We start from the raw sequence: 21,772 nt of genomic DNA on the forward strand, positions 1-21,772 counted from the left end.
GTTGTTGTTGTTGTTGTTGTTGTTGTTGTTGTGTGTATTCGTGGTTCAAGTGCGACAAAAGTCCAAGGGTCCAAGACCCCTCTGATGAACATTATTATTTTTTTAAACTTTTTAGAAAACGATTTTGACCCGAGGGAATGATATATTGTACAACACCTTCAGGAGAACATTAAAGAGCATCAAAAGAAAGTTTTACATGTAACAAACAAGAGGAAAAACATAGATACACAAAACGGAAACAATGATAAGCAGATGAAAAGCAAACTAAACATCAATAGAATCATCCAAAAAATCCTCACATTGTTTCAAGAAACTTCCACATTTGTATTCCTAGTTTATTAGTGATGTTAGTAGAAGTGGCTCCCTGTATGAGCGACGCCTACGGCATGACGTCAGGAAGAGCACGGGGTGTTCCCGACGCGAGTCATGCGCACGCGTCGCGTCTCAGCTGACGGAAGTGCAGGGCGCTCGTGTTGTTGTGCTCGGGCTCGTGTCATGAACAGGGTTGCCGTGAGATGAGCGGTGTGATCGTGTCATGACCTCCGCGAGCATCATGGCAGCGCTCTCGGGACAGAGCGACGACCCCGCCGAACCGGACCAGTCCCTGCAGCACATGCTGAAGGCCATCGCGGACGAGCGCAACCGCCTGAGCGTCAAACAGGACCTCAGCGGACTGGGTCAGTAACGATACATTCAGCCGTGAACACTCACAGCCTCTCTGTCCTTCATGAACGCCGCAGACACGTCAGCAGAACTTGGTTTTATCATGTCATCCAGGCGCGAAAACAGGCCGCGGTCATCAGCTTTTGTTTCAGCCGGTGGTCCTCTATCATATGACATCATTATTCACGAGGCGCGCCGCCGCGCTGTCGAGCCTGTGATGTCATAGTGCTGTCGTCTCACTCCAGCGTTCAATTCGACATCTATCTATCTATCTATCTATCTATCTATCTATCTATCTATCTATCTATCTATCTATCTATCTATCTAATCACAATACAACTCCCTCATAGCGAACACCTGTTGAAAATTACATCACTCAGTGTGGTACTGTCTGTATTGTGACTGATTGATTTCATTGACTGTCCCTTTGGCTTTTTCCGTTCTATTAACAACACAGCAAAAGGTTTTTGATGAACTCTTTGGCTGTTAGGTGCTTTTTCTGCAGGGAAGCTGCTCTCATATTACAGTGTCCTGTTGTCAGGGTCATTCTAGTGATAACTAACTCAAGTCACATGCAAATTCATCATCAAAGATCATACATAAACACATTAGAGTGACTCTCATATTCTGAATCATATAGATATTTCAGTTCACCTCACTCAACTAAGCCAAATAGCACAGAAGAAATTTTAGACATTTTCCATTTTTGATTATGGTCTTTGTGCGTCACTCTCTCTCTCTCCCTGTCGTCTTTCTTTGATGTTTTGTCCCTGTTAAATATTTCATTCTCTGTGCAACACACTGTTAATGTTTTGCGTTTTGCACGGTCTTCACTTCTGCTTTTGTGAACATCTTCCTCTGGTTACAACTTGCACATCTCATAAGGTGTTATATTTTTTGGTAACACTTTACTGCACCGTTCAATTTGTTAACATTAGCTAATGCGTTAAACTAAAAATGAACTTTTTATTATTATTCTAGATTAATGTTAACTAACACATTATTTTTTCATTGTTATTTCATGTTTTGTTCATAAATAATACATTAATGTTAATTTACACAACTTTAAATGTTGAAAAAAATGTAGAAATGAGCAAATGCTGTAACCTACTCTATTAACTTAATTTCACCTTATTCTGAAATGTTAAAAATTCTCTCAATCCTGTTAGTTAAGCATCTAGGAGGTGGATCATTTTCAGGATATGTTAATAAACCTGGGATTTTCTGTTCTTCACAGCCTTACAAACTTTATCCAGCTATGTTACCAGAGAAAGATATCATACTCTTGCTGTTTACTGGGGAAATAGCAGTATATAAGTAGATATTGCAACCTTATGCTGAGTTATCCTCAAATTTAGCCGTTTAAGCAATAGTTCACCCAAAAATGAAAATGATCCCATAATTTACTCACCCTCAAGCCATCCTATATGACTTTATTCTTTCAGCCGGACACAAGTTATATTAAAAAATATCCTGTCTCTTCCCAGCTTTGTAATGGCACTAATGGTGTGTTCCAGGCAACCTGTAACCCGTGTTTTTCCAACCTTATACCCGTGAAAGTGCACTAGAAAGGCAGTCAAACCCGTGACTTCCCACCCGTGAACTCGTACTAGATCGATGTACTCCCAGTTACGAGCTCTGACGTCACATAGCCCGCGAAACCATACAAAACAACAATGGCAGCCCCTACGGATGCAGTGTTTCTGCAGATGGTACACGGTGAGAATACACTTTAGGACAATATAACGTTGCAGTCAAATTAATAATAATATAATAATAATAATAAATAAACAAGGAGTAAGCACCTTTGGCGACAGAAATTATTACAAATGCGCATAAGCCCCGTAAGGTCCACCATGATGGTTTGTTTACATCTGGCTACCACAATTCCTTGGGCTCAGGTAGTTTGGCGTGACTGGCCTGGAACGCTACAAAGTCGTGAGTCGTGGTTTGAAGTCCTTTACGTGCTCAAAAACCTGCCTGGAACGCAGCATAAGTAGCGCCCAAGTTTTTGAAGATCCAAAAAGCACATCCTTTCATCATAAAAGTAATCCATACGACTCCAGTGGAGTTGCGTCGAGTCAGAGGTCACCAGAAGCCAGTGATTGATTATAGTTTATAAAGATTTAAATATGGATATTTTTCTTACAAAAACCCATCTTATCTCTTCGCTACAGAGGACCTTTATTAACCCCCTGGAGCCATATGGATTACTTTTATGATGGATGGATGCGCTTTTTGGAGCTTCAAAAACTCTGTTTCATAAAAACTATGCCATTACAAAGCTGGGAAGAGCCAGTATATTTTTTTATATTACTCCGATTGTGTTCGGCTGAAAGAAGAAAGTCTAGGGTGGCTTGAGTGTGAGTAAATCATGGGCAAATGAAGGCATTAATCTTGTAGATTCAGAACTTAAGCTTGTTGAGTGGTAGATCTTCAGGCAGAACTGAACATCTTCCTCTTTCTAAACGAGGATATGAGAGTCCAGGTCATACGATCATTTCTCTTTTTGGCAGTTTGAGATCCATGGAAGTAAATGTCATGTTAGGAGCCACTACTATAAAGTACTTTCCACTGGCAAGGTGCTGATGCCAGAGCTGGAACGGTTCCGGTTTTCACAACAACTCTCAGTCTGGACAAAACTAAATGGCTCATTAACAGCAATAAAGATGTCACTAGTGGACAACATCCAATGTGACGTGTTTAGCGGCTCCTGCCACTTTATATTCCTTGCTTGTCTGAAACTAAACTATTTTAGATATATCTATTTTACATATATCGAAATATAATTGAATTGATTGCTAGAAATTTGTTATATATTTAACTTAAAGCTACACTGTGTAATTTTTTTAGTTGATTCTTAGCAAAAAACACTTAGTTCTTTCAAAAATATATGTGCTCATTAATGTATATTTACTTCTTTCAAGTAATAAAGTATTCTCGTAAGTTTATAATCTGCCATTGAAAGTACATACGGGTGAGGGGTTCGAATGCCGGTCGCCATGTTGCCCCTCCATCTTGAAACTACATTAGCCAAAGAGGGACATACCTGTAAATTCAAGTTTCGCCTTTCGCGCTTTACAGCGACTGCCGGCAGATTTGAAAGATTGCTGATGGAGGATCACGCCTATTTTCGTAGCCAAGGAAGCGAAAGAGAGAATTAAAACGTCAACGCGACAGGCAAATCAGCAAGACCAAATTCAATACTGTAGTAACTTTTCCCAGATGGAAAGAGCTCATGAGGAGCAAAGATTTTAAAACGGACGCCGAAGTTGCCTGCTTTCTTCTCGACAGGTAATTCAGCCTATTTGTGTAAATTCGAAGGTTTATAGTTGCTTGTCTAACCATAGCATGATTGTGCATATCACACAGTGTAGCTTTAAGGATGCTTCAGAAGCAGCTCATGATGACATGACGGAATTCAATTACTTTTGAATAGGTTTTAAATATGTTTTCAAACCTTGTAAGACTCACAAAGTCTGTATTCATTTCATCTTTTGAGAACTGGGGCCATTTACACGTCACCGTTTTCATTCAACTAAAAATGGAAAACTTTTTATGTGTTGTGGCCGTTCATTTACAAGACAATGACGTTTTGCGGACTGAAAACGCGAACTTTTGAAAACGAGTTCAAGTTTTTGAAAACAATAACGTTATCGTCTCTGTGTAAACTACAAAAACGCAAATTTGTGAAAACGGTAATGTCATGCGCATGCGTGTTACATGTCCAGTCTATAGGCACGTAGTGTTTCTTTACAAAGTGGCATCGCCAACTAATGGCCTGGCATGAATAAAACAGCGTTTGTAGTCGTTTCGCGAATCAGTGCGAACAGGGATCGTTTTGACAACGTTGTCATTTGTATACGAACCTTTTCGAAAACACAAAGAACAACTTTTCTGCTTTTGGTACATTGTTGTTGTGTAAACATACCCTAGAACTGAATGCAAATGACTAATTTACCATTGGTTAATAATATTATCTATGCAGTGAGAAAGGAAAGTCATTTCAGAGGTGGAGCAACTTATTCAAATTTTGGCATAAGATTATAAGCTTTAATCGATGTGTATTAAGCAAGTAAATAGGATCAATTTTGATTTCATATTGACTGCAATATTGTCAAAACTGTTTGTCAAGTTTACACTAACATTCAATATCACCAATAACATCTGACAACAATGGTCAGAATTTTTCTTAAGCTGACATCCATATACAAAATGTAATTTTTTCCAGTCTGTCCACTTATTGTATATATGTGTGTGTGTACTAAAACCAAACATATTGTGCATTTACTTGTACTTGATTCTTGTTTTGTTTTGTTTAGGGTGCTTCAAGGATGACCGTATAGTGTTCTGGACATGGATGTTCTCCACATACTTCATGGAGAAATGGGCACCCCGTCAGGACGATATGCTCTTCTATGTGCGTCGCAAGCTCTCGTATGTCAGTACAGACGAAACGGAAGGGAAAAAGGTGAGATGAACCTATTCATTGTCAATCAATTAATTGATCCAAATATTTCACACCTAATTAAAACATTTCATACATGCCTTAGTTTTTATTTAATTTTTTGTGAGCACTGCAACAAACGGTAGTCATACATGTTTAGAAGGACATGAGTGTGAGTAAATGATTCAAGGGTTAGTTTACCCCAAAATTTAAATTATTCCATGATTTACTCGCTGTCAAGCCATCCTATGTGTATATAACTACCTTATTTCAGACAAACACAATTGGAGATAAATAAAAAAATATCCTGGCTCTTCCAAGCTTTATAATGGTAGTGAATGGGATCCAATATTTTGAAGCCAAAAAAAAGTGTATCCATCCTTCCATCATAAAAGTAATCTATGTGACTTCAGGGGGTTGTTAAATGCCTTCTGAAGCGAAGCGATGGGTTTTTGTAAGAAAAATTAACATATTTCGAATTTTATGAACTATAATGAATGACTGACTTCCGGCAACAGCCGTACGTGCATTCTTGACGTACGACGTTAGCGTAGTGTAAGCTCCGGTGAGGAGTGACAAACACGGTCACGAACTAGAAGTCCAAAATGAGGATTTTTTTTAAAGAAAAATGTTGGAGGAGCTTGAGTTTGTTGTCCAGCTCTATTTGTCTGAACCGCGAGAGGCGTCTAAGCTTCCGCTACTCCTACATCCCACGTCATACATCGCGTCAGAAGTTACTCTTTTGGCGTAAGTCTTCTTGCATAGGCCGTCTGCTGGAAGCTAGTTATTTTAACTAGCTAAATTATAAATATAGATATTTTTCTTACAAAAGTCATTGCTTCGCTTTAGAAGGCATTTATTAACCCCCTGGAGTCATATGGATTACTTTTATGATGGATGGATGCACTTTTTTGGGCTTTAAAATATTGGGTCCCATTCACTACCATTATAAAAGCTTGGAAGAAGCATGATATTTTTTTTATATAATTCAGATTGTGTTTGTCTGAAATAAGATACCTAGGATGGCTCAAAAGTGAGTAAATCATGGGATAATTTTCATTTTTGGGTGGACTGTCCTTTGAATTGTTATTTTTAGGTAAACTCTCTTTAACGCCCAGTATGTCCTGTCTCCTTTACTCTGTTACTTTATCACCTTCTCCCAAACAGGAAAGAATTACGGAGTAAATAAATAAATTAAGTCACAAACATCTGTAGTAGTTGCTGATATAACTGAGAAAATTGCTTTATAATCAATCATCTGGACATTATTTAAGATTAATGAGATGGAGAACTTCTCAATGTCATTTTTGATGCAGTTGGCAAAGCTGATTTATGAAACATAAAACTGTAGTTGCCATTTAAAAGCACCTGACAAGGCTAAACATAGCCTGAGATGTTTAATCTTGCCTACATTAATAATGACATATTATGCCAATCAGAGATCACCAAAAAGTGAATGTTTTGATACCAAAAAGACAATTTTGAAATGTCCAAGCACTAACCAGACAGAGAATCTGAAGTTGTTTTATTTGCTGTAACGATGACTTGCTTTGGTTTCAGGTGGAGGTGGAGGTTTACAGAAGAGACTCTAAAAAGCTGCCTGGACTTGGTGATCCCGACATCGATTGGGAAGAGAGCGTCTATCTCAATCTCATCCTGCAGAAAGTAAGCAAACCTCAACGATACGACGCCATCAGGGTTTATTTGTGCAATGTCAACAACTCAAATAAACCCAATATTTCTGCGTCATTGATGTTTTCATAATGCTGTTTTTGGTGTGGTTTTGCCTATGAACTCTTTTTGTCCCACAGCTGGATTACGTGGTCACATGTGCAGTTTGCACACGCTCAGATGCAGGAGACATCCACATCCACAAAAAGAAATCACAGGTAAGACAACATTTGTGCAGTTTGTGTATTGGGATATACAGAAAGGTAACAGGGTTGACAGTCTTAAAGTTCAATTTGTCGTTTTTAGTCTAAGCTCAAGGTTAGGATACTTGAAGGTGTTTATTATAAAAAAGAATCTAATAAATGTTTCAATAGTCAGTTGTTTACTAAAAAAAATTAACAGTTGCTTAGATTTGAACTGTGAGACTGTCAACCCTATTACCTTCCAGCACTTAAGGTGGAATATGATACTATTTTCTAAAAACATGTTCCAGATGAAAACAGACACAAAATAGACGTCTCCATGATGTATGTGTGCAATGAGGAGAACCGAACTAAACAAAGTGATAACCGAGACATTTACTAGTCCTTGAAGAATTTACTTCCTTAAAGGGTGATGACATGTCTGTCATAGTATTGGGCAAATAATCACGCAGCAGTGTTTTACCATTAAAATATTTAATATCTTTAATTAATTCATTACTTCATTACTGCGTATATTCTAATGAAAACAGCGGTTTCAACTGTTTTCAATGAAAACATTTCAAATGTCAAAGCGTTTCAATTCAAAGTGTTTCAAATGTTTTTTTACAGCAAGTGTTTGCCTCTCCAAGCAAACACCCAATGGACAGCAAAGGGGAAGAATCCAAAATGAGCTACCCCAACATCTTCTTCATGATTGACAACTTTGAGGAGGTAACTCTCAAATGTGCTGCTGGAGCAACGATGCTAGAACAAAACTGCTAGTGTACTGCAACATCATGAGGTTAATCAAAGGTGTGTGTCCTCCGAGATAAGGAAATGAAGTACATTAGCTTTCAGGTCATATCGCAGTGATCGCTTTCTGAGGTGTGTACGAACAGGTTGGACAGGTTTATGTGATTTTGCTGATGTTGTTGACACACTAGCACATTACTTTTTCCGTCAGATTACACAAACACAGATTAAGCCCTGTCTTAAAACAACCGTATTTATAAATCCAATCAAATGTTAGACGATACGTATGTTGGCTGACGATCAGATTTTCTCATTCAGAAAAGGCTACAATCAGTTTTAGCTCAAAAAGTTGTTTACCAAAGATTGTAATTTTCATTTCGGTTACGTCATACTGTAATATGTAAGGAAGTATATCTGTCAGGTGAGGTTTTGAGCCATAAATGCTCGAGGAGTGATTTGTATGATTGTCAGAACTTAAAATTAGTCTTAAATTAAGATAAATTTTGTCCTGTACTCCAAACGAGAATTTAATATCATCATATATAGAATCTGTAACAAGTGAAGTCATTAAAACCACACTGACATACATTAATACGAGATGTAAAGAATGTAGATTTAAAATGAAACATTGGAATTGTGGACAAGAGCATTCATAAATGTCATATCGGACAGGTTGTCACAATTTCTGTTTGCCAAACCAGTCATTCCAATTTCTTTTTTCATGAATTTTTATGTTTCACACTTAAATGCCATTAAATAATCGAAGTGTTATAGTGTCATTGTAGGATTGTTGATATATTATTATTATATATTATTATTTTTATTATTTTTAAATCATTTTTTAATTATTTGTACATTTTCTCATTGTAGTTAATGTTTTAGTCACTTTATAATAACTTTCATTAATAAATCATTAACAAACATTACATTATGCTTAACAGATCGTTAGTTTATATATATTCACATAGCTAGAAATGAGATAATGTGCTTGCACTAATGAACTTGTTCAAATACATAATGATTAGCAGATCATTATTTAATGTAAATTGAAATACTTTTAAATGTAATTAAACTTTCAATTCATATAATCAAGCACTTTTTAAAAACCTCCAAAAGATTTTGACAGATGGTTTACAATGATTAAAAGCATCATTAATAAATCATTAAACATAAATCAAGAAACTTTATATAATGCTTTAAGGGATAATTAGTTAATATGTATTTAAGTAGCTATAAGATAAAATGCGTATTAATGTTTAAATGATCTGTTAATCATTGTGTAATGTAAATAAAATGCTAACGTTAAACTTCATTAAACTTCAATTTATTTATTAGCTTATGAACTTTTTTACATTTACAAATGTTGTGAAAAAATTTGTTTAATTAAGCACTGCACACACTCTTCATGTTAACATATTATTCATTAACTCATAACCACAGTCTTTAAAGGTCACACATTTGGTCTTTGTTTGTGGTGTGTGTGCAGACTTCTACTATTTACATATCTTTACAAATCATTTATTAATTATTTGGTCATGTTTTGCAGTAGCCGATCTAAAGTTGAAACTATTCGTTATTTGTAAATGTTTAAAAATGTTTACTAATCATTTAGTACCTTTATGGACAGTCATTTCAATGGCAAAAGTGTCCGAAAAGACCCAAATTCACCCTTTCTACACATCTTTACAAATCATTTATAATTATTTGTTCACCTTTTTGCAGAAACTATTCAACATTTGTAAATGTTTATAAATGTTTACAATTAATCATTTAGTACCTTTATTTGTATTGTACTTTTAGCTACTGTTACAATGGTTGTGTGAAGGGTGGTTAGTTAAGTTTTGCTAAAATATTTACTTTAGACAACCCCAAACGCATACGTAATTTAGATGCAAAGGATGTTTTTATTGCCTCAACACTTAGTATACTATATTCTTAGACAGGATATTCCTTGAATCATACATCAACAAAAAAACAAAACAAAAAAAAATAAAGAAAATACTTGTTCATTTATCAAAACAATGCAACATAAACAGTTTGAACCATGTTCCCTTAATCAAATTGACCCCTGTACACTGTTTACCCCTTAACTCTCAAACCTGTCCCTAACCTTACCCATATCACCTCAATATCAGCAAGAATGTTTTGCAATAGAACATGAAATACAATAAGTACATTGTACCTAACAATTATTTTGATGGAAGTACACCATAAAGACACCTCATATATAAAGTAAGAACATTCATTATTATATTGTTAAATTTACCATAGCTACCAAACACCTTTTTGCATTTGTACATTAAAAAAAAAAAAAAAAAAAAAAAGTGCATTAAGTAATATATGACCTGAAGTTTAATGACATTTGTATAGTTTCAAAAAATGCTTGATCATATGAATTGAAAGTTGAATAACATTAATTCACATTAAATAATGATCTGTTAATCATTATGTAATGCTAAATAAGATCTTATTTTATCTCCTATTTCTATCTATGTGAAAATATAACAACTAATTACGTTAACGTTTGTAAAGTTTGTTAATGACTTGTTAATGAAAGTTGTTATGAAATGTTTTTTATGTCTATAGTTCAGGGCTGTGAAATGATTAATCGCATCCAAAATAAAGTTTGTGTTTACATAATATGTGTGTGTGTGTGTGTGTGTGAACTGTGTATAATTATTTTGTATATATAAATACACAACAAATTTTTCTTAAATATATACATGCATGTGTATTTATATATAAAATATTTATATTTCTATATAATATAAAATATATATAAATATATATACAGTATGCATGCAAATATTTCTTAAATATATACATGTGTGTGTATTTATATATACAAAATAATTGTACACAGTACACACATATATTATGTAAACACAAACACAAAATCGCGATTAATCGTTGCACAGCCCACGTTTATTTCGTTTTAGTGCTTTTGGTGCTAATTTAGTGCTTTAATTCAAACTAAATGGAAATGAGAAACATTGCCTTGACAACTAGCTGAAATAAAACCATTTAAACCCGTTAATTGTCACCCGTAACTGTAAACCCGTTTTTTTGAGGATAGATTTGAACTTAAATGCTTACAATTCATAAATGTTTTTGAATAGAGACCTAAAGTTGGGACAGATTATTGGAGAAGTGAATACACTTCAAAAAATGAAAGTGTAAAAACTTAAAGAAGTTTAAAGGGATACTTCACCGATTAGCATTAAAGGTCCTGTTCTTCGTGATCCCATTTTTCAAACTTTAGTTAGTGTGTAATGTTGCTGTTAGAGCATAAATAATACCTGTAAAATTATAAAGCTCAAAGTTCAATGCCAAGCGAGATATTTTATTTAACAGAAGTCCCCTTTCAAAGCATACAGCGAACGGCCGGTTTGGACTTCATCCCTCTACTTCCTGCTTTAATGATGTCACTAGAACAGTTTTTTGACTAACCTCCGCCCACAGGAATACACAAAAAAAGGGGCCGTGGTCTTGTTGCGCTCCCAAGGAGAAGAGGAAGAGTTGCGTTTGTAGAGTGTGTTTGTCGCCATGTCGTCGAGACGCTGTTATTTTCATATAATAACACTGAGCGCATGCATCTCCACGTTATGGTAAGAGGCGTGACCTTTCCGGGCAACGTGCGCTAAGCTGCTGTCGAATCACAACACAGGAACCGCTGGCACAATCAGAACTCGTTACGTATTTCTGAAGGAGGGATTTCATAGAACAAGGAAGTTATCAGCCCGTTTTTAGGACAGTGAAAACAGCGGTATACAGATAAGTAAATTGTGTGAAAAATACTGTTTTTTTACACGCGAAACATGAACACATATAATATACCATATAACAATATAACATTGCACACTGTAAACACAATCAAAGCTTCAAAAACACAGGAAAAACGGGACCTTTAAGCTTTATCAGTAGAAACCCGGTAGTATTTTCAAATGACCGTGCTTCCCTCCCTCATGTCCCCCTGAGACGAGAGATTTCTGTATTGTGAATCTGAAAAAAAAAAACTCAGATGACGCAAAAATCGCCATTTAGCGTCATCTGAGGCTTTTTTTGCCAGAGGCTAGAGACTACAGCCATGTAGCCATGTAGGAGCTAGTTCCGCATGTTTTCAACGGCATCTTTTCAGTTTCTAGTCAACTAGTAGCCTAGTTGTATCAATTCTTCGGGCAGCGAAACAAGTGCATTCTGGGAGTTGTTTGTCTTTCATCCACATGAGCCAAAAATACATTTTCTGGCTTTTCTCAGTCTAGAAGGCACCAACTTCTAAAATAATTTCACATTTCTACTACATAAATGACCCAATTTAAATACACATTCATCTTTCCAGTGGTGAAATATCCTTTTAAGTTTACTGTAAAGCAAATGTACATTTTGTTATTTTGTACAAAGAATATAATTTGGATGAATTTTTGACTGGTTTAAGCTTTGGAATGATATCTTATTTATTATGAATACAAACATAAGTAACAGCCTGAATAATTAGTCCGTCTGAATGAGCAGTGGTGTAATTGTCCTGATTGGCTGTGATTGGTGTGTGTATTCTGGGCAGGTTTTCAACGATATGACTGTTGGGGAAGGTGAGATGGTCTGTGTGGAGCTGGTGGCCAGTGACAAAAGCAACACATTCCAGGGCGTCATCTTCCAGGGCTCCATCCGCTACGAGGCCCTCAAGAAGGTCTATGACAACCGGGTACGCTTCCATGTGTGTGTGTCCAACGTTTTCATTATCTTGTATATGCTTCATGTGTGTATTTTATGGTATGTTTTGCCTTGATAGGTAAGTGTGGCCGCTAAGATGGCCCAGCGGATGTCATTCGGCTTCTACAAGTACAACAACATGGAGTTTGTGCGTATGAAGGGTCCTCAGGGGAAAGGTCACGCTGAGATGGCCGTGAGTCGAGTGCCCACTGGAGACACCTCACCCTGTGGAACTGAAGAGGACCAAGACTCCCCCATCCACGAGAGGGTCAGTTCAACTCTGCTTCTGTTTGCAATTCATCAGTCATAATATGCTGCAATTTAAATTACTACACAAATACTGAGTTCGCATTTGTTCCCTGCATTGAAAATAAATGTGACTGTGCTTTGAGTTTTTAAAAGCTTTGAAACTGTTGTCCCACAATGTAGATTCATATACACTATATTGACAAAAGTATTGGGACACCCCTCCAAATCATTGAATTCAGGTGTTTCAATCACTTCCATGGCCACAGTTGTATAAAATCAAACACATAGGCATGCAGACTGATTCTACAAACATTTGTGGAAGAATGGGTCGCTCTCAGGAGCTCAGTGAATTCAAGCGTGGCACTGTGATAGGTTTCCACCTGCGCAATAGTCCATTTGTGAAATTTCCTCACTACTAAATATTCCATGGTCAACTGTTAGTGCTATTATAACAAAGTGGAAGCAATTGGGAACAGCAACTCAGCCACGAAGTGGTACGCCACGAAAAATCACAGAGCGGGGTCAGCACATGCACAGAAGTCGCCAACTTTCTGCAGAGTCAATAGCTACAGACCTCCAAACTTCGTGTGGCCTTCAGATTAGCTCAAGAACAATGCGTAGAGAGCTTCATGGAATGGGTTTCCATAGCCGAGCAGCTGCATCCAAGCCTTACACAACCAGGTGCAATGCAAGTGTCGGATGCAGTGGTGTAAAGCAGCCGTTGGACTCTAGAGCAGTGGAGACGTGTTCTCTGGAGTGACGAATCACGCTTCTCTGTCTGGCAATCCAATGGACGAGTCTGGGTTTGGCAGTTGCCAGGAGAACGGTACTTGTCTGACTGCATTGTGCCAAGTGTAAAGTTTGGTGGAGGGGGGATTGTGGTGTGGGGTTGTTTTTCAGGGGTTTGGCTTGGCCCCTCAGTTCCAGTGAAAGGAAATCTTAATGCTTCAGCATACCAAGACATTTTGGACAATTTCATGCTCCCAACTTTGTGGAAACAGTTTGAGGATGGCCCCTTCCTGTTCCAACGTGACTGCGCACCAGTGCACAAAGGCAAGGTCCATAAAGACATGGATGAGCGAGTTTGGTGTGGAGGAACTTGACTGACCTCAATCCGATAGAACACCTTCGGGATGAATTAGAGCGGAGACTGCGAGCCAAGCCTTCTCGTCCAACATCAGTGCCTGACTTCACAAATGCGCTTCTAGAAGAATGGTAAAAAATTCCCATAAACACATTCCCCTAAACCTTGTGGAAAGCCTTCCCAGAAGAGTTGAAGTTGTTATAGCTGCAAAGGGTGGGCCATATAAACCTTTGGCAGTAGGGCTGCACGATTAATCGCAATTTACATGTAATCGCACTTAAATAGATTTGGCTTTTCACGATTTTGAAATCGCAAAGGCTGCGATTATTTGTTATGCGTTATGTTATTTTCCATAACGTGGAACACATGCATAACTGATGATAACATAGGTTTGTGTTAAACAACCCTTTAAAAAAAGTGTTCCAACTTTGATTTTCATTGGGGCATCAATTTAGCACATTAATTTAGTACACAAAAAATAAATAAATAAATAAATAATAAAATGAATCTATCAAATCTTGTATTATATAATTAATTCATGTGCATTTTTAAACGAATTGACAGTCCTGTTTTCCTTCTAGGTGACATCTTTCAGCACTCCCCCTACCCCAGAGAGAAACAGACCCTCCTTCTTCTCACCTTCACTTCGCCGGAAAGTGCCCCGAAACCGAAACGCTGAGATGAAGAAATCGCACTCGGCCAACGACAGTGAGGAGTTTTTCAGAGAGGAGGATGATGAAGGTACACAAACACACTGGAACAGTAGTGACAAACAACAGTGAACTGTTTTAGTGCCGTATCTTATAGATTTGTATTTTTAAAACGATTTTAAAACAATTCTTTTTACTTTTTTAGAGGTCAAATTAGCTATATGTGTTCTAATTAAAAAATGACAAGTTTCCAGCAGCTATCTATGTTCTGATCTATTGACGATCTCCTGCAGTCTTAAACTGCGAATTACTGAGCCAAAGAATCGAAGTAGCTCTGCAATTGGTCAAAACACACAGTGTTCTGATTACCTCTACTTTTGCTTTGTTTTTTTACCTTAATTTATATTGCGCTTTTAACAATACAGATTGTTTCAAAGCAGCTTTACAGTGATAATAGGAAATTACAGTAACAGAGATTGTTTTGGCTTTACAGCAGCTCTAGTTATTGTCCAGCTAAAGTTACTTTTGATTGATTGATTCACTTCCGTTGCAAAGATCATTAGTTATTTACTTAGGGGCCACTTACAGGACAAGGAAACCTGAAACAATAAATTTTTAATATAGCCGCAAGCTGCGATTTATCAGGGTCCAAGCACCAATAGCTCATTTAGACAATTATGTAATATAGCTGTATGTGTCTCTAGATAATGTGTGTTTGTCCTGCAAAGACAGCGGTGTAGAATCGACAGTATGTAATCTCCACTAATAATACTAACCAGTTACTAACACATGACAATGCTAAATGAGACAAACTGAAAATGAAAGAAAAGAAAAAAGAAAATGAGGAAATATTCAGCCATTTAAATTATCAGAAAGAGATAATAATTAAAAGCATTTCTTAACCAGTGGCTTCCTCTTGTGGACAACATTAGTATTAAAGGATTAGTTCACTTTCAAAAAATGTTTTGCTGATAATTCACTCATTAATAAATGTATTCTTTCTTCAGTCGAAAAGAAATTAAGGTTTTTGAGGAAAACATTCCAGGATTGTTCTACACAGAATGGACTTCAATGGCAACCAACTATTCCAATGTTCAAAGAAGGTTCAAATGTCCGTTTCAATGCACCTTCAAAGTCTCTACACGATCCCAGTCGAGAAATAAGGGTCTTATCTAGCGAAACGATCGGTCATTTTCAAAAAAAAGATATGTATGTATGTATATATATATATATATATATATATATATATATATATATATATATATATATATATATATACACACTTTTTAACCACAAATGCCCGTCTTGTACCATCTCTGAGATGCGCCATGTATTACGTCATCACGTTGGAAGGGTCACGAAAAATAACAAAATAAATAATAATAATAAATTAAAACAAAGATGTCGGACGATTTTGAAGTTGGAGGAGAAAATGAGATGGAATTTTTCAGCCTTCCCTACCTTTTTGAACTGGAGTACACAGACAAATAATTTAGATAGATGACCTTGACCTTTCCAATATGATGACGCAATTATTATTTATTTTTTTGTGTGTGGAAAATGACAGATTGTTTCGCTAGATAAGACCCTTATTTCTCGACTAGGATCGTGTAGAGACTTTGAAGCTGCATTGAGACTGAACATTTGAACCTTCAAACCGTTGGTTGCCATTGAAGTCCATTATATGGAGAAAAATCCTGGAATGTTTTCCTCAAAAACCTTAATTTCTTTTCGCCTGAAGAAAGAAAGACATGGATATCTTGGATGACATCGGGGTGAGTCAATTATCAGCAACATTTTTTTTGAAAGTGAACTAATCCTTTAAATCCCTCATCTGTCATTTACATTGAGAAAATGCTGAAATATGATTGGCTACCATGTTTGTTGATTTGTCAGAGTGATATTTAATGAACGTATTAGCATGTGTACCAAATTTAAACTTCATGGATCATAGAGTTGTGGAGTTACCGTGGGTTTGAAGTTGTAACGCACCCTATGGGTGGAATTTAACAAAACTTGTGTGCAGCCTCAGAATATCCTGGGTAGGGTTGCACCAGCCGTTCGTAAGTGCTTTCTTAAATTGGAACATAAAGTCCACACTAGAGGCTTAGTAACTACTAGCTAGTTTGTAACTAACTCTGTATTTTATTCCGTTGCACCATTTATTAGTAAGGCAGAACGTTGCTAGAAGGTCGTAAGCTCTCCATAAAGTAATGCGTAGTAACATAATGTGACGTTTAGTCTCGATGATCCAATAGCAGCCTTCAAAAATACGTGAGCAAAAGTAGTTTGAAATGCCGTGAATTTCAGTTTATCCTTCATTCTAACTTCTTTTGCCTCACGTTACTAACGGTAAAAATAAGTTTCCATTAAATACGATAGCCTACTTGATCATTAATAACATAAGTGTTTTTATATATAAATAACATTTAGAAACTGTATTTGAAATTAAATTAATAAGGATCAATAAATAAATATTGATACAAAAAACATAAGACATTACATTTATTGATTGACTGATATTTGACATGCACAACATAGACCGATGCACACAGCGGCGGGCTGTTTAGGACGGGTTCGTGTTCAAGAGCCACTAACAAAGTAATCTTTTCACATAATGTTCTCTCTCTTAAAATGTAAGCGAGTGTAAATGTCAGCATTATCATATATGGCTAAAGAATTGAAGTCTGTCAGGTAAAAGAAGAGCTTATTGATGCAGTTCAGTCTGTCTGATATTTTATTCCAACCGTTACTCCTGATCGGAGGCTGCCTTAAATGTTTAGTTTATACGTAGAGTTACGCTTCAACTAAGTTTAATGGTGCAACGCAAAAATATCTAGAAGTGCGTAAGTCGTAACTTAGTGTCCATTTACGCCAAAACTAGGCTAAGTTGTAACTTACGCACAGCTGGTGCAACCGGCCCCTGTTGTCTGTGTATCAAGTTTTGTTAAGTTTGGACATTGCGTAAATATATATTGATCAATAAAACGGATAGATCAATTTGTGCAAATGGATGTCGCCGGGACAATTCATTAACATATCTTTACAACATTTTCACGGTGGAAATTAAACTGCCAAAAAGATACATTTTTAGATTTTACTCCAAGTAAATTTTGAATTTTGAATCTAGCCCACACGGTTCTGGAGTTAAAATAGTTAAAAACGGTTAGGTTGTCAGGCTTTCCATCCCAAGTAAAATGTAAGGTTCTTTTCTCTCTCCTCAGACCTGTGCAACACTACAAACCTGCGCTCCCGCTCTCTATCAGGGACGGGCCGCTCGCTGGTGGGTTCTTGGCTCAAGCTGAACAGAAAAGAGGAGTATTTTCTGCTGTATTCTCATCTCACCTATGTGACTCTTCCTTTGCATCGTATCACCACAGGTACAGCACACCTGCCCTCCATACAAATGGCAAGCCGTTTTAGCTTAAAATGTAGAGTAAGATCTCTATAATTAGAATTCTTTCTAGTAAGAATGCAGTCGAAGAGCTCTGTAAAGGCATTCTTTCTAGTAAAATAATTTCTAGTAAAACAATTTTAGAGCTCTACAGTAGCGATTCTTACTAGTAAGAACTGCATTACAGCGCTCTCTATTCAGCACATTCATTATGATTAATCGTGCCTCGTCATTTCATAAAGTTGCGTTTTTAATGATGAATAGCAGCACTGAGGCTCCAATGATCTTTTAAGAATTATATATACTGTAAGTCAGTGGTTCCCAATTCCAGTCCTCGGGACCCCTTGCTCTGCACATTTTGTAGGTCTCTCTTATCTGACACACTCAGTTCAGTTCATGGAGTCTCTCCTAATGAGCTGATGATCTGGTTCAGGTGTGTTAAATAAGGGAGACATACAAAATGTGCAGAGCAAGGGGTCCCGAGGACTGGAATTGGGAACCACTGCTGTAAGTAATACTATTTTTTTAGTGTTGATTTAATCATAATATTATGATTTATAGAGAAGAAAGATAGGTAGGCTATGTACTGTAAGCTCATGAATTTGCACTCAAACAGAAAATATATTCAGTTATATGCATATTTATTTATGGGTTGTAAATTACCTGGTTGTAAAATGATGCCTATTTTGTTCAGCATCGCAAGGGTTTTATTCACATTATCTACTCACAAAATATTGCTGAGGCTGGGTCCTGTTACATCACGGATGGTAATTTTGGCTATGGGTTTGGATTTGGCTGTGCGGTATTTATTTATCATCTACAGTAATATCGTAATTGTCATTTTAATGTTATTGAGTATGTCACTCACTTTGCAAAAAGCAAACAAAAACACATCTTGAGAGTTCAAAAGCATTCACTGTGTGATGAAGCCTATTAGAATGAAGTTAGATTGCTCCTAGAATTTAGGTTATGGGGAAAAAAAAATATCCCTGTATGTGTTTTTTTATATATTTATGACTTAGGGGTTAAGTAATATGCGTGCATATGACACAAGCAAGAGTGACGTTTTCCCAAATATCAGTGCATAAGCGCGATCGCGAGCATTTTAACTTACAAGAGTTAAATATTGAGTGAGTTATACATACAATATTGTCTGGTTTTGCTCCGTTTAGCCAACGAAAATTCTGTTTGCATCATTGAATCATTATTTTCCTGTTATCACTGTAAAGCTGCGTAAAATGTCTCAATGTCTGACAAATTTATAAACTGTCGGACAAAAAAAAAGAAAGAAAAAAGTGTGATTTCTGTTTTATGCAAGTTAAATTCCCATATAGATGCTGTAATGAAAATGGTGCGCTAGTACAATAGTGCCATTTTCCATCACTCTATGTAATTCATATATAATTATTGGAAAATTAAAACAATCATGATGGATAAAACAAGAGAAAGAAATACATTTTAAAACTCATTTGTCACAGTGATGAAAAGCCTAACAATTATATGTAGCTCAACTTCTGCATACATGTTAAACACCAAAATGAAATGATATTTTGTTTGGTTGAGGGCACCGTACTGGTGAGTTTTCTTTGCTCTCAAGCATTTTGAGTATAAAGATGTGAATTAATGTAGTGATTTAAATATTATTTTTCAATAACAAAACATATCCGAGTTGTCATCTCAGTCTTGTGGTTATTCTGACACAATGAAAGTGCTAATAGGGCTTTTATTTTGAAATATTGCAATGTGTACAACATCTAAAGCAGGTGGGATTTGCAAGGGAAATGGGCGTAATCTCAAATCTGTTTTGCATCTAAAGAATACAAGTTTTTAATTGTAAGAGTAAATCTAATTGGAATTCGTACTAGCAAGAATTGAACTGGAGAGCTCAAATGTTACTAGCAAAAATGTATCTGGAGAGCTCAAATGTTACTAGTAAGAATTGAATTAGAGAGCTCAAATGTTACTAGTAAGAATTGAATTAGAGAGCTCAAATGTTACTTGTAAGAATTGAATTAAAGAGCTCAAATGTTACTAGTAAGAATTGAATTAGAGAGCTCAAATGTTACTTGTAAGAATTGAATTAGAGAGCTCAAATGTTACTAGTAAGAATTGAATTAGAGAGCTCAAATGTTACTAGTAAGAATTAGAGAGCTCAAATGTTACTAGTAAGAATTGAATTAGAGAGCTCAAATGTTACTAGTAAGAATTGAATAGAAAGTAAGAATTGAATAGAGAGCTCAAATGTTACTAGTAAGAATTGAATTATAGAGAGCTCAAATGTTACTAGTAAGAATTGAATAGAGAGCTCAAATGTTACTAGTAAGAATTGAATTATAGAGAGCTCAAATGTTACTAGTAAGAATTGAACTGGAGAGCTCAAATGTTACTAGTAAGAAATTAATTCGAGAGCTCTCTAACTTAATTGTTGCTAGTAAGAATGCAATTACGACGAGTAACGCTGGGAACATTTTAAGCTAAAATAGTACAAACAATGTTATTGTTAATACAAACAAACTTATTTTCTGTACATTAGCCTTGAACATTATTTGTAATGCTAATGGCTCTAATGTTTCCTTTTTAGATATTCTGGAGGTGAGACAAAAGCCCATTTTGATGACATAGCATTTCCAGACTCCTCAAAAAACAGTTACCAAGTGCCTCCTCACATCAGGCCCCTGAGGAACCGCCATCAGAGAACCAAAAAAAAACTACAAACAGTACACAACAGTGACGGAGAAGAGGAAAAGGGAACAAACTCCATCAAGAAGTGCCTGTTCTTCAGCGAGACACCCTCCAGAACGGCTCGAGACCTGGAACTAAAGTGATGCGAAAGGGAAGTGTGTATTGGGAAATGAAACACAAAAAACGAATGTCGTTCTTGTAAATACACTGCTGCTTAGATACTCAGTGAAATGCACCAACCACAGCCGTCTCCCTTCCTCCCTCCCTCAAGAGACACTCGTAGGTTTCACCATATTGCTGATTTTGTGCATAGTATATTTTCCAAAGGACGTTTCCTCGCAGCTCTAGGCCTTAATACATCACTAACCAGCTGATATATAACACACGCCATCCTTTTGATAGCCCATTGCTAATGTCCAGCAAACGTCCTCCTTTACTTACACGATTGTCATTACTTGATGTTGTTGAGGGGATTTATGATATCCAAATACTAGTGAACATGACGTATCTCCTGAGAGGAATGACGACAGCACCTGAGCACAGTTCTTGGAAACATCTCCGTCCACAAAGACACTTTGTTCTTAAACGTGACACTGCTTTTTTTTTTTTTTTTTTTCGCTGTTATTTCTTCGCGTTTGGTGACGGTCGACTTCGAGTTTCAGTTTTGAAAACTCTTTTGCACTAAAGGGCTTTTGGAGTTGAACATGTTTAGCCAACCCAAAGTGTCAGTATTACTTTGTTTTGTACTTACGTGTGTGTGTGTGTGTGTATGTGTGTGTCAGCTGAATGTAATAACTGATCCGACAGCTTTAATATCCATTTGATATTTGATAGGGAGATTTGCCAGCAGCATTTTGAAGTTGTTGTTCAATCTATTTTAAGACCCTAGTCCTGTTTTATTTCTCTTTATGCTGTATGTGCAAAGCTTCAGTGGAAGGCTGTTTTTAAGGAAGTCCCAGTTTGTTAAATGCTTTACATGCGCTTTTTGTATCAAGTGGTAATTCAGCAGTAAATGTGCATGTTGTCATATTTATGTTGGTTATATATATATATATATATATACACCTTTTCTGTACATCTTTATGAAAATACACATAAAAAAGCTCTTGTTGATTTATTTATTTTTTGCTTAAAAGTGTTTTGTTGAATATCACACAAATGGGCTTAATGCCCTGTATACAGAAGCAAGTACAAATGTCAAAAGGGAATTTTAGTGTACACTAGATAACATTTACATAAAGCACCATCTCTTCAAAAGAATCATACCTGAAACCAGACCTCAGAGTA

General features: G+C 36.4%; 1 protein-coding gene across 1 annotated transcript; it reads left to right on the forward strand.

The window, feature by feature from the left end:
• Positions 1-381: 381 nt before the first annotated feature.
• Positions 382-21,590, forward strand: kiaa0930. Its single transcript, XM_084407397.1, has 10 exons — positions 382-677; positions 4,986-5,134; positions 6,671-6,775; positions 6,922-6,999; positions 7,594-7,695; positions 12,278-12,418; positions 12,506-12,694; positions 14,341-14,500; positions 17,634-17,789; positions 20,385-21,590. Exons 1-10 carry the CDS (start codon positions 536-538, stop codon positions 20,423-20,425), a joined length of 1,263 nt encoding a protein of 420 aa, XP_084263523.1. The 5' UTR covers positions 382-535; the 3' UTR covers positions 20,426-21,590.
• The last annotated feature ends 182 nt before the right edge of the window (positions 21,591-21,772 follow it).

The sequence above is a fragment of the Rutilus rutilus genome (genome assembly GCF_951802725.1).
Source record: "Rutilus rutilus genome assembly, chromosome: 4".
NCBI classification, from domain to species: Eukaryota; Metazoa; Chordata; class Actinopteri; order Cypriniformes; family Leuciscidae; genus Rutilus; species Rutilus rutilus.

Bases quoted from the DNA above. Each gene is read 5' to 3' on its own strand.
- kiaa0930 (XM_084407397.1), top strand. From the start codon at position 536: ATGACCTCCGCGAGCATCATGGCAGCGCTCTCGGGACAGAGCGACGAC. The intron at 12,695-14,340 runs GTCAGTTCAACT...TTTTCCTTCTAG, and splicing joins ACTCCCCCATCCACGAGAGG to GTGACATCTTTCAGCACTCC. The intron at 17,790-20,384 runs GTACAGCACACC...TTTCCTTTTTAG, and splicing joins TTTGCATCGTATCACCACAG to ATATTCTGGAGGTGAGACAA.